Here is a 13459-nt window from a genome sequence, read left to right as displayed (position 1 = left end):
CTGTCTTCCTTGTGAAAGTTGGACACGCTTACCCGTCCGCCAACTTCCAGTCTTATGCGTTCCACCTCGCTGCATAAAAACTAACTTGATCAGGTTTAGTAAAGAAATCCCAACCTCATCTTAATGTCGACGTCCACAAACTCCGCGAAACTTATTTGCGATACCGCAAAGGCAAACAAGACCCAGGACAAAGTATGCTTCCTTAAAAATGGAGCTCCTAGTTCCCAGTTTTGTTGTAATTTTTAGGAGACTGAGTGACTCAAACAAACCACCTCTAGGTCTCCACACACCTCGTTAACTCAGGTTTTTGTGACAAGACTTTTGCCAGACTTCTGTGAGCCTGAGCAGATGGGGGTCTGGGTAAAACCTTATTCCTGTGAATGAAAAGGTGGATTAACTGGGGGTGAGCTGAGTTTTACCCTCCATTATATCCCCTTTCAAACCCCCGGTCAGGCGTCCATTTCTCTCTCTCTCTCTCTCTCTCTCTCTCTCTCTCTCTCTCTCTCTCTCTCTCTCTCTCTCTCTCTCGTTTAAATCCTCTAGTGCCTTTTCTCTTCCTCTATCGTTTCATCTTCACCTGCAATTCACTTGATATCTATTCTTTTCTTCTCCTCGCTTCTTCTTTCTCAGTCTGTAAAGTAATGAAACCGCTGATTCCACAGGGAGCTCTTCTCCCTCCCACCTTCTGTTTGATGCGCGGCTGTCACGTGTCCCAGTAATGAATTCATTGATTAAATCAGGCTCTGTCTCAGCTCTGCTGTTGTGCAGGTATAATACAGACGGAGAGCAGCGTCTCCCACTGAGGAAACCTTCTGCTGCCCTCTCTCTCTCTCTCTCTCTCTCTCTCTCTCTCTCTCTCTCTCTCTCCCATACTCCTCCTTCACTCTCCCTTCATTCCCAGTTTTCAGGGGGAAATTAAAGTCATAATGTGACATTTCCACTGAAATTAATGTCAGTTTTTAATGACTGGTGCAAGTGAAAAGTAGGCATTTGACCTTTTATTCAGCTTATGGAAGTCTTTCAATCGGTAAAAGGTTGTTCATCTATTTTTTGTACATATGTGTACCCTATATATCCTGTATATATATATATATATATATATATATATTTAGTGAGTCCTTGACTTGTCCATGAATATGTTTATAGCATCTGGTAGTAATTAGCTATTTGGAAAAGCTGGTAAATCGTCATCGTTTTTTAAGTGTAATATTAATATCATGGTGACAGGAGGAGTTTGCCAATCTGACTGTGTAATGAGTTGCTTCCTTCGCAAAGTGATCACGGTGGGTACAAACAGACAAAAGGACTAAAAATAAAAGACTCAAAAAACACAGAGCAGGTACAATGAGAAGTCTGTACTGGGCAGCAGGGACTCAGTACACTGGAAGTCTGCCCAGATAAAAACAAAAGGTATCCAAGAAAACACTGGGAACAAAAGGGCTGGAACACTCACCAAAACGAATAACGAGGGACAGGTGACAACAATCAAAAGGGCAGGAAGTACAGTATCTGAGAGAAGAGACGAAGGTGAGTACCAAAATAAAACAGGACATGATAACTGGAAAACAAGAACAACACAACCTTAGATGACAGCGGGACACGACCAAAGAGTCATCTTGTTAATTTCCCCCAAAGTCTATTAAAATAATGAATAGGGATTATTAATTACCAGCAGTGACAGGACACCTGATATATGTCTCACTTTGTGAGTCTTTGTGTGCGTCATAATGGCAAAATGTGAGACGCACATTGTTGCAGGGACTTATGGAAAGCCGAAAGTGCCATTAAACGCCATCTAAACAAAACGTTCCTTTTTATATCGCTCTATCAAGAAACTTTAAAAAAAAAGGACTTTTTTTCCGGGACATAAAGGGACTCAAAACATTAATTTAAGTCGTAAGCGTAAGAAGCGTAATTTTCTTGGTGAATAAACTCTGCGTTTTAACATTAATCTGGTGAATGGTTTCATGGCGCTTTCAGCTATCCAGAGGGACTACTCTGGATATTTCTGTCCGTCACACATTCTCATGTTAATGCGTCAAATAGTGACACTTGGTGAGTTCTCCTAAGCTTCAAACAATGACCCGTTCCCCCCCCCCCCCCCCCCCCCCGTTTCCAATTCATAGTGTGTTTTTTTTCTTCTTTTCCTCTTCACAGGAAGTTTAGGTTTAGACAAACCTGCTCTGTTAGATTCAGGGAAAGAACTGGGTTTTGACGTTCACTTGACCAACGACACCCTCCGGGCTTGTGTGGACCATCTCACACTCCGCACTACGTCAGTCGCTCTGGGCCTGTAATGAGGACGTGGGCGCGTTGACGCTGAAGTTAGTTGCAAACCCAAACGAAGCCTCCGTGCGTCGGCGTCAGACGCCGAGGAGCGCTGACCCAGCTGCAGTGTTTGACGCATATGGAACGAGGAGGCGTGCAAGCTTCGATCAAAACTTAAGGTTGCGTTTGAAGAAGAGCGTGGGGGGGAGGGGTCCGAGCAGGAAGTGGGGAAGGGTGCCATCATGTGCGTGAGAGAGGCAGCTGTTGGATTGCGCCTCTAGAGAACCCGTTGGAAGCTTCCCTGCTCATGTTTCGGCGCCATGCCTCTGCTTCTCTCCCTGTCTGCGTCCATCTTTTAGTCTCTCTCTCTCTCTCTCTCTCTCTCTCTCTCTCTCTCTCTCTCTCTCTCTCTCTCTCTCTCCACCTTCCTTCTTGCTCTCTGCGCCTCCTCCCCACCTCCTCGCTGCTGTCACCTCTGGTTTGGCTGGTGCTTTGCACTGTACTGTACCCCTCCGCCTGAGAAAATCAAGAGAATTTAAAGATCGCTGGGGCGGAAAGGAATGAAGCAGAGGCAGAGCGAGGAAGGATAAAGGATGGAGGTGATGAGCGGGGGGGGGGGGGGGGGGGGGGGGGGGGAAAGAAGGAGGATTGTACTCAGCTGCAGAGGGGCACTGCCCGGCAGAAGGGATGGAGACTCTTCTTTTTATATATAGAGGTGAAACTAGGTGAAGGAGAAGTTCCTCAGGGACCAGCCAGACGTCGGTTAACATTAGGTGCTCGTGGGCACAGTGGCAGGTTTAGAGGTCCCCTGTTACAAAACTTCTGCCAGGGAGGCCAAACACTTTCCAGTCACGGAATAGGCCGACATGAAATCAGAGGCATAGATGGAAGTAGCTTCTTTTTTTTTTTACCCTCAGAGATTGCACACCGTGTGTGGTGTCAAATGTGTCGCGGCTGGATTTGTATTCCAGCCGCTGCAGCCCAACATGATAACATGCACCGATATTCCCCCGCGTCACTCCGATATAACGACTGCTGCGGTGTTTTACCGTCGCACCGACCAAACCGCGCGATGGATGTTGGGGTCGAAGGAGGCCGCTGAAAAGCACCACGGACAGAATACTATATTAACAAAACCTCCCTGTTTGTGCTCTGCTTGTATGCGTTTCCCAAACTGCAATTTCCAGCCTCCATTCAGCCTCTGAATCTCTGCTGGATGATGTTGTGCGTAATGACAAACAGCAGTAGCTATTCAAAGTCCAGCTTCATGCACTTCTCTTTCCTGAATCCAACGCACATCAACAATGCGGTGAATTATCGGTCTTTCACCACATTAGCATTACCGTAAGGAAACTTGAGGTTTTTTTTTTCACAAACCAATTAGTGAGCCGACCGTTTCTTGCCCTTTGGGAAACGAAGCCAAAGTGAATCAACTATGCAGTAAAGATTGTGACTCTTCAGTCAGCTGCACCTATAGGAGCTGAATCCCATTTACTCAACAATAGCAGGGATAAGCTCATACTCTCATTATTAGGAAGCAGCATATTATAGCTGGGATATGCATATGACATCCTGATTTCTAGCATCTGTAAGCTGCTTTCTAATGCCGCTTTATTTCCATTATTTCTACTCCTGCTGCGTTTCATACATAACCCAATGTCAACATATGACTGGAGGGATGTGTTGCTCTTTGACCCAAGAAATCCCATCGTGGACCACTAAGGATTATGGGCCCAGCTCATAATGGTAAATAGATTAGGTTGTTTCTACGTCGCTGTCTGACTGTGAAGTCCGGTCACAGTAATTTCATTCACAAGCGCCTCAGAACTTGTCGGATCATCTAACAGCTTCTGAAAACATTCCTAAAGCGGACTCTGAGGGCGTTTGTCCTTTTCGTCCTTATTCCCGTTTGAATCGCTCACTAAAGACTCGCAGAGGACAACGAGATATTCCAGCAGGCTATCATGATGCAGAACAAGGTTACGACAGCAGGCATCCATTCCGAATATGTAGACTGTGAAAGAAGTAGTAAGTGGACCTTTGAGTTGACACTATTTGCTCGTCGATAATGGAAACAATTGCTGGTTGCCGCCTCAGATTGCGATGAATTGAACCGGAATAGACAGCTAACTAATAATGCAACACACTAGCATGTCTTTTTGGGGGTTGGGACTCGCTGTGGTGGTTTGGTTTGTTGCCAATAAAACATATTTTTTTTTGTGATATTTCCTTTTGATGCATTGATACTTTTCTTTCTGGTTGGGAATTTTTTTTTTTTTTTTTTTAACGTCTCAAATGATTTTCAGGAGAGAAAATGTGTTAGAATATGTAGAGTGTGCTTGTGGCTGCTTACTCGCAGTCGTTTTTACAGTATATTTCTGTTTTTTAAACAGATTTCGGCTGTGCATGTATTCGGCTGTTTTTGAAGTCCGATTGCAGTTGATTAAGTGTAATTTGAGATGCTGTTGAGGTTTTCCTTCAGCGAGGTCGCCCGTGTGTTTGTGAGGGTGTGGGATTCATTAAGAAGCTTTGATGTGCTTCTTTTTTTTTTTCTCCAGATGCTTTTGAAGCAGATATTTTATTCTAAAAGCATCAAAGGTAAAAGCTCCTTCTTTCCCTCTCGCATTATCTCTACTTCACACCAGCGCTCTTTTGCTTTTTGTCTTTCTGGTATTAAAAGTATTCTCAAGTATTTGTCCTCCGATGTCTGTCTGTCCCCCCCCCGTACTCTCTCTCTCTCTTCTCTGCAAACCTCCCGCTGCTGTGTGAAACAAGAAAGCAGCTGAATACGGGGAAACGTTTTAGTGAAATTCTGCGCTTCACGTCGTCTCTCCCTCCCTGAATCGCCCCCCCCCTTTCGGCTCTTTGTTTCTCCCCCCCTCCCCCCTCCCGGTCTCTACACCTCAACAATGTGATTTCTTTTCACATCAACAGAAATGTGTTTCTCTTTAGCACATAATCCCCGCAGTAGAGTTCTCGGCTATACCTCTGCCGCTTTGATTACTTTACTTGATTGTCTTTTCTCTTTTCTTATTTGATTTCTCTTCTCTTTTTTTTTACCCAAGAAAACTTCACAAGGGCACAAATTGCATGATGTCTTTTCTCTATGTTTTTACATACTAAGGCGCATATTTAAGCTATTATGGTTTTGTGCTGAAACATTGTCTTTTGTGCCAGAGGAAAGATCATGGAGTGACCGTGCAGAGGGGGGGGGGTCAGATTGTCAGGCTCAGCTCTACTCTTCAACATCACATCTGGGGAACCTTTCATTAGCCTGAACTGCATTCTGTCAAGAGTAGTTCAACATCATCCGCTTCTCCTAAACAGTCTCCTACCAACTGCTAAAAATGAAAAGTCTTCACTGGACTTTAAGTTAATAATGAAATATGTACCATGGTCATATTTCATGAGTTTGGATTACGCTGCACTCTTTATTTAGTCAGACTCTTTTCTCTGAAGTGACTTAGAACAAGTGCATTCAACCGTGAAGTAACAAGACAAGTTATGTTTATAGTTGAACGTACAATAAGCTCCTCAAGATGACAACCAGATGTCGTTGCCTTTTTTTTTTTCCTCCACCTGGACCTGACCTGTACACTCTGCTCCTCTACTCCTCCTGCTGCCACAAAATCCACAGGTTGTGGGAGGAACCTATAACTGCCTCACTCTTCAGCTCTTTAAAAAAAAAAGGAATGGTTTGATCAAGAAAAAAATGGTTGTAGGTTGTAGGTTGTACAGTGATCAAAGAAATGTATCTATCAAAATATAAGAGTCTAAAATGCAGCTTAGGTAGATTACAAATACACACCTTAAGAATATTACATTACAGTCATTACAGTCATTTAGCAGACGCTTTTATCCAAAGCGACTTACAATAAGTGCATTCAACATTGGTAATCAAAAGAACTACTAGTCACCAGAAGTCATAAGTACATTTCCTTTTCCAAACAAGCATCTAAGAGCATGAAGCAGAGCATAACTCAGAGCCAAAGTACAGTGCAGAAACAAGAAAAACAGTTAGTGCTATAAGTAATACGAATACAATAAGTGCAACAAGCTAGTATGAAAACAATAAGCGCTAAGTGGAAGGCTCAGGGTAGCACTTCCTGAAGAGGTGGGTTTTCAGCCTGATGAAAGATGGGCAGCGACTCCGCTGTCCTGACGTCAGTGGGAAGTTCATTCCACCACTGTGGGGCCAGGACAGAAAACAGCCGTGACCGGGTCGATCGGCCGCCAGGACCTCTGAGCGACGGGGCAACCGATCGCCCCGAGGCAGCAGAGCGAAGTGGTCGGGCGGGGGTGTAAGGCTTGACCGTGGCCTGGAGATAGGAAGGAGCTGTTCCTTTCACTGCCCTGTAGGCTAGAACCAGAGTCTTAAACTGGATGCGAGCTCTTACAGGGAGCCAGTGTAGAGAACGGAGAAAGGAAGTTGTGTGGGAGAACTTGGGGCGATTGAACACCAGGCGAGCTGCAGCTTTCTGGACAAGCTCCAGAGGTCTGATGGCCGACGCCGGGGCTCCGGCGAGTAGAGAGTTGCAGTAGTCCAGGCGGGAGATGACAAGAGCCTGGATGAGAACCTGCGCCGTCTCGTCAGTCAGGAAGGGACGAATCCTCCTGATGTTGTAGAGCAGGAATCTGCAGGAGCGTGTAACGGATGAAATGTTTGCCGAGAATGACAGTTGGTCATCCAGGGTCACACCCAGGTTCCTCGCAGTCCGAGTTGGCGTCACCACGGTATCATCAATGGTGATGGACAGGTCCCGGTGCGGGCAACCCTTCCCCGGGAGGAACAGTAGCTCAGTTTTGTCTAGGTTGAGCTTGAGGTGGTGTGTCGTCATCCACTTCGAAATGTCAGCCAAACACGCAGCGATGCGCGTCTCCACTTGGGTGTCACCGGGGGGAAATAATAAGACCAGCTGGGTGTCATCGGCATAACAATGGTAGGAGAAGTCATGCGAGCGAATAACAGAACCCAGAGATGTTGTGTAGAGCGAGAAGAGAAGGGGGCCCAGGACTGACCCTTGCGGAACCCCCGTAGTCAGCATGCGTGGTTCCGACACGGCCCCCCTCCAGGTCACCTGGTAGAATCGACCCGTCAGGTAGGATGCAAACAGGGAGAGTGCAGAGCCTGAGACGCCCATCCCCTCGAGGGATGAGAGGAGGATTTGATGGTTCACAGTGTCAAACGCCGCAGACAAGTCCAGGAGAATCAGGACAGAGGAGAGAGAGTTAGCTCTCGCGGCGTGAAGCGACTCTGTCACCGCAAGGAGGGCCGTCTCTGTCGAGTGACCCACTTTGAACCCGGACTGGTGTGGGTCCAAAAGGCTGTTTTGGTGGAGATAGGAAGACAGTTGGTTAAAGACAGCACGTTCAAGTGTTTTGGATAGAAAGGGTAGAAGAGAAACCAGTCTGAAGTTCTTGACATCAGAGGGGTCAAGTGATGGTTTCTTCAGAAGGGAGGTGACTCTGGCGGTCTTGAAGGCCGTGGGAAAGCATCCTGAAACAAGAGATGTGTTGATGAGGTGGGTGAGGAAAGGAAGGAGTTCAGTCGCAATAGACTGAAGAAGAGGGGAAGGGATCGGGTCAAGGGAGCACGTGGTGGGGCGGTTAGACGTGACAAGGTTGAGGACCTCGTTAGGGGAGAGAGGAGCCAGAAAGGGTAAGATGGGGCGTGGAGATGGGAGGGAGAGCTGTGGGGGCAGGATTGGACAGGGAGAGAGGGGCTGAGAGAAGGAGGATCTGATATTGTTTACCTTCTTGTCAAAGAAGTTGGCGAAATCATCAGGGAGAAGGGAGGAAGTAGGAGGAGGGGGTGGGAGTTGGAGGAGTGAAGAGAAAGTTTCAAAGAGTTTTTTAGGATTGGAAGCAGAGGTTAGGATTTTAGAGCGGAAGAACGCAGCTTTAGCAGTAGATAGAGAGGAGGAAAAAGTGGAAAGAAGAGCTTGGAAGTTAAGAAGGTCCTCCGGGAGTTTGCCTTTTCTCCATTTATGCTCAGCCTCTCTTAGGCTCCGTCTATCAGTACGCACTGAGTCCGACAGCCACGGGGCAGTTGGAGTTGGGCGTGCAGGCCTGGAGGTGAAGGGACAGAGTTTGTCCAAAGTAGAAGTTAGGGTGGAGAGGAGAAGATCAGTAGCAGTATCAGGGGATAGGAGAGAGAAGGATTCAGGGTCAGGGAGAGCAGAGGTGACAAAAGAGGAAAGATCAGCAGGGGAGAGGGAGCGGAGATGACTCCGGGTAGAAACCATGTGGGTAGGTGGAGGAAGTGATGGAGCAGAGGATAGGGAGAGGGAGTAGGACATGAAATAGTGGTCGGAGAGCTGGAGGGGAGTGACAGAGAGGTTAGCAGTAGAACAGTGCCTAGTGAAGATAAGATCCAGCTGGTTGAGTGGTAAAGGTCAAAGGAGGAGAGGAATGAAAGAAGAGGTTCAAGCTTATCGGTCTGGATGTTGAAGTCACCGAGCAGGATGAGCGCCGAGCCATCGTCATGGAAGTGCGAGACTAATGTGTCGAGCTCCTCCAGGAACTCAGCAAGAGGCCCTGGTGGGCGATACACAACAGCAATGGTGAGCTTGACTGGATAAGTGACAGTAACAGCATGAAATTCGAAAGAGGACGGGGAGAACTGAGGAACAGAGACAAGAGAGTATTTCCATTTTGGGGAAATTAGCAGGCCAGTACCACCACCCCCGCCTCGCAGCTCTGGGAGTGTGAGAAAAAGAGTACACATCTGACAGAGCTGCGGGTCTGGTGGTGTTTTCTGGTGTGATCCAAGTCTCAGTTAGAGCAAGAAAGTTAAGGGAGAGCAAGGAAGTTAAGGGAGAGCAAGGAAGCGTAGCCTGAATGAATATGAGAAATATCCATTAGAGAAATTACTAGTTGAATATAGATTACTTAACCACAGGTGACTACTTTTTTGGGACATGGAGCCTTGATAACCACATTGAAAACGCCGCTGCATCTAAATCCTTTGCCTCTTGCTCGGCCTCCGGGAATCCTATGTCTTATGTCCCCTCTGTGTTCTTCTGTCTCCTCTCACAGGTACTTCACCAACATATCCATCGGTGGGCGGGATTATTCCTTCAACAGCGATGGCTACCTGTCCAACCCGCTGCTCGATGTCATCTCCTACACCAATGGGAGAGGCTGGGAGGAGGTCGGTACACAGCTGTGCAAAGTTGCTAATTATCATAGCGCGGCGGCTAGACAGGCTAACCGCAATTTCATGGCCCATCAAACACGCTGAGTCATCGCTGCTCGGCTTCACCTTTCTGCTGTCTCACTGTCTCTCTCAGATCTCATTAGAGCTCCCCGAGGCCCCCCCCCCCCCCCCCCCCCCTCCCCTCTCCCTACTCTCCCTCCACTCTTTCGTTTTGGGTTTGTTGGCCTTGTTAGCCAGCGCTAACACCCAGTTCAATATCGTCTCCATCAGGGGCCATGTGTAGCAGTTGTACAGTAATAGCACCAAATCCAAGGTCTGCCCTCAGAGGGCACTTTCAATTCCTTGAGACTCTCTTCGACCCGAGAAAAACAAGTAAACCTCTTTGTTCTGTCCCGCTGTGTTCCATTTGCTCCTGACCTTTTACGGCGCAATATGTTTACAGGCGAGTGCAAACTCAAGCACTCCCCCTGCCCCCCCCCCCCCCCCATTCGAAGGATGATAACGAAAAAGGAAAAATCAACCTTTGAAAGAGAGGAAACACATTTCTCTAACGGTGCAGCATCAGTGTGAGTCCTTGGATTTCAAAGTCTTTGCACTTCTTCACCTTCCGTCAATGCTAAACTTCCTCTTAAAGGTGCAGTACTGTGTATTTTAGCTCGGCCCCAAACGACGAATAAAGGATTCAGATTAGATTGCATTAAGTAAGATTTAAGAAATAAGTATCTTATGTCATACAGTGCTATGGGCAGGATTTCTGTACGGTCTACGCCTGCCTTAGCAGACTGAATTACAACGCAAGCAATGAGGCCAAAAGTACATGGACACCACTGTCCACTGTATGCTTCTTATTGGGTTTAATGGTTTGGTGTTCATCCAGTTGAGTTAAATTGCACTGCTGCAACATACAATGATATTTAAGAAAAAAAATGTCTTCCAACATTGTGGCAAGAGTGTGGGGAAGAGCCTATATCCTGTTTTAACATGCCAATGTCCCTGTGCTCAAAGCCAGGTAAGACATGTAGTTTGGTGTGGATGAACTTGACTGGCCTGCACACAGCCCTGACCCCCATCTAACAGCTCTGGGATGAACTGGACCGCTGACTCAAGCCAGACCTGAACCCCCATGTTGGACCTCATTAATCCTGCAGCCAGGCTCCAACAGCAAATGAAAAACGTTCCTTTATGAGTTAAAGCTGTTATAGAAATACTGTATAGATTATCGCTAATGGTTTGGGAATAAGATGACCAATCAGGTATTGATATAATGCTCTTTTTCCACTTTTGGTTTAAACCTAAAGAGCAGAACTCTTGTATATAAGAAGTGGACGTAGTCGCCAATCAATCAGAGGAGTCGCCCCCTGATGGATGATTAGAAAGAATGCAAGATTTAGACACTTCCGCATTGGCTTCACTTTTCAGAACTGGAGGTTGCCGCCTGGTGAGGAATGAGACATTGGATGAAGTATCATCACAGCAACATTAAACATCAACAGCTCAACACTTTTATGTCAAATCTGTCAGTTGCAGAATCTCATTTTGCTTTTCTTCTGCCAGCAGTTTCAATCCTACTGTGTCACATGTGAATCTTTGATCTGCGCAGGCCTCTAAATCCCCCTTTTTCAGTTGTCAACAGTCATGATAAAACACATTAACTTGACAGTGCCGCATAATGTTTCTCCCTCTGGACTTTTCCACTAAATTCTGCCTTGCTGTTGGTGATTTGCATCTTAAAAACCTTGGACTGAATGGTGGAGTTTTTAACGGGGGGTTGCAGAGCTTTATACATCATGCATGATATAATCTGAAACTCAACCCAATCTTGTTTTGCAGAAGACAACAAGCCTCAGAGCGAGATTCAGATCAGGGTGAATAATGTTACTGACAATACTTTGTTTAAAAGCGGAGAAATAGGCAGCGCTCATGAAAAATACAAGTGCTGCTGCTTATCATTTGATTGCTGAACAAGGGGCATTTATTTTTGGAGATTCAGTTATTTTATTCATGTTTTTAAATCTTCTGTGCCTTCCTCTTGTCTGCCTTTTGGTGTTTGAGTTCGACACATCCAGCCTGATCTTCTTCTGACAGTAGTTAACCTTACAGAAGAGCAGAGCGTTACGAAAAGCAGCAAGCTGAAGCACCGCTCCATCCGTGGGAACGATAGAACCGTTTTCTAACCCTTGTCTCACCATTACAGTATTGGATTTTTAGTGAATGAAGGCTGAGATACTGACAGAGGAGACAGGTTACTGTACTCCACGGAGTTTGGAAAAGATAGAGGAAGAAAAACTGGCTACAGCCGACAGAAAAACTGACATATAAGGGTTTAGTTTGCACTGCAGCTCTCAAAGGACGACTCCTGTGCTGCTCTGTTGTATCAGATGTTCAGGTGGAGCTCGGGAGGAAATCATCAGCTCAGCTGTGTCATGTTTCAAACAAGGCTTTCACAATATTTAGTAATTTTATAGTATGTATGGCCGCTCTCTGGAAATGACTCCACACTGTGCTTGATCTGTTGCATAGACTGCTCAAGGGCATTCATGAACACATGCACACGTTTTCTATTTCAATGAATCAACAATTTCCTGTTGAAAGGGTTCGCTTATAGTACCGAACTCACAGAGAATTATCACCAGACTGTGCAGTTCCACTCAGCTCTACGGAGCGTTTTTGCATATTTTTTACCTCAAATTTAGGGATTTGTTTTGTTTTTTTACCCTCGTAACTTTACAGTTATGTTTTACTCTCACTCGCACCAAAATGTTAGTTATCAGTGATCTTAAAAAAGGCCTTGAGATCAGACCAGATATCTCAGTTTCAAAACAACATGAGACAGCTACCAGAGGTCCAATAAAACCAAATCATCCTATCTCAAATTACAAGTAACTTTGTCCAATAATAATAATAAAAGATATCTACAATGAAGAACAGTGGGCACAACTAACCTGCACACGTACGACAAACATATAAAATACATGTAAAAATCCCTTTGTAAATATAGAATTCATTGTTTTTTAGCAGTTGGCTCGATAAGCAAAGACTTGAAGGTTCCTTGAGGTGACTGTTGTTTGAGGGCTTTGACCTGACGCATAATGGTCAAGCAAAGGACAAACCGTGTCAATGCAACTCCCTCAGAGACCAGTACTTGACCTTAACTGCCTAGTGGCGCTCTCTAACTACAATTGTCTGAACATCCCAGTTTCCTAGGCGGATATTTGCTGAATTAACCTCTCCTGAACTGAATCATGGAGTATATTTGCCGAGCACAGCAACCTTGGGGCAGAAGAACACGAGCTGGCTGTAGAGCTGGTGGCGAGATCCGGGACTGTATTTATCGAGAGTCTCAGAGTCAGAAAATTCACTGAGAGATTTGTTCCTGCTTTTGGGCAAAGAATATACTCTGTGAACTTTTGTAATTACCAAGCAGGTTTTGCAATTAACCTGTTTCTGACTTGTTGGCTGCACCTCAAACTTCAAGCAGCACGCAAATTGAATAATTTGTGTGGAATGTATTGGATTTATTTAGTGACATCAATATATTGCATCTTCAATATCAAATTATCAACACATGTATGTGCTTATGGATGCATGATTAGTGATGTTTTGCTAAATGTTCCATGCATGATGCTTAAAAAAAGCACGAGGGCAGTTCAAACACGTGCAAAACATTACAAAAATAAGATATGTACCTTTTTAGATACATTTCCAACTCTTAACTGACTCTTAACCTTTACGTAAGTATCATTTGATGTTGTTTTCAGGAATTTATGGGATTTTTTTCTGCATCAAATCATGTCATCGTTATTATGCGTATTTGCGCTTCAGTGCAGATCATATTGGAATTGATGGGGTTCTTCTGTTGTTTGATTTTTGTTGTTTTGCTGCCAACTGAGCCTTTTTTCACACTTTGTGAGCATCTCATTCGGTGAGTTTTCTGAAGGTTTTATGTGATGCAATGATAACGCAAGTCATCTTACATTTGTTTGTTCTTTGAGCCAAAGCGTAAACAGGGAGGTATACAGTGGATCAATGAGT

General features: G+C 45.4%; 1 protein-coding gene across 1 annotated transcript in view; it reads left to right on the top strand.

Moving 5' to 3' along the window:
• grin2da (glutamate receptor, ionotropic, N-methyl D-aspartate 2D, a) overlaps positions 1 to 13459 on the top strand; it is a 121699-nt gene that overhangs the window by 44910 nt on the left and 63330 nt on the right. The window contains exon 6 of the mRNA XM_068711471.1: positions 9307 to 9421. Coding sequence (XP_068567572.1) covers positions 9307 to 9421 — 115 coding nt within the window. The remainder of the gene's footprint in view (positions 1 to 9306; positions 9422 to 13459) is intronic.

Source organism: Cebidichthys violaceus, unplaced genomic scaffold (genome assembly GCF_023349555.1).
Source record: "Cebidichthys violaceus isolate CVI_PGR_0920_01 unplaced genomic scaffold, fCebVio1.0.p SCAF_16, whole genome shotgun sequence".
Classification (NCBI taxonomy): Eukaryota; Metazoa; Chordata; class Actinopteri; order Perciformes; family Stichaeidae; genus Cebidichthys; species Cebidichthys violaceus.
This window is presented reverse-complemented; position numbering and strand designations above follow the sequence as displayed.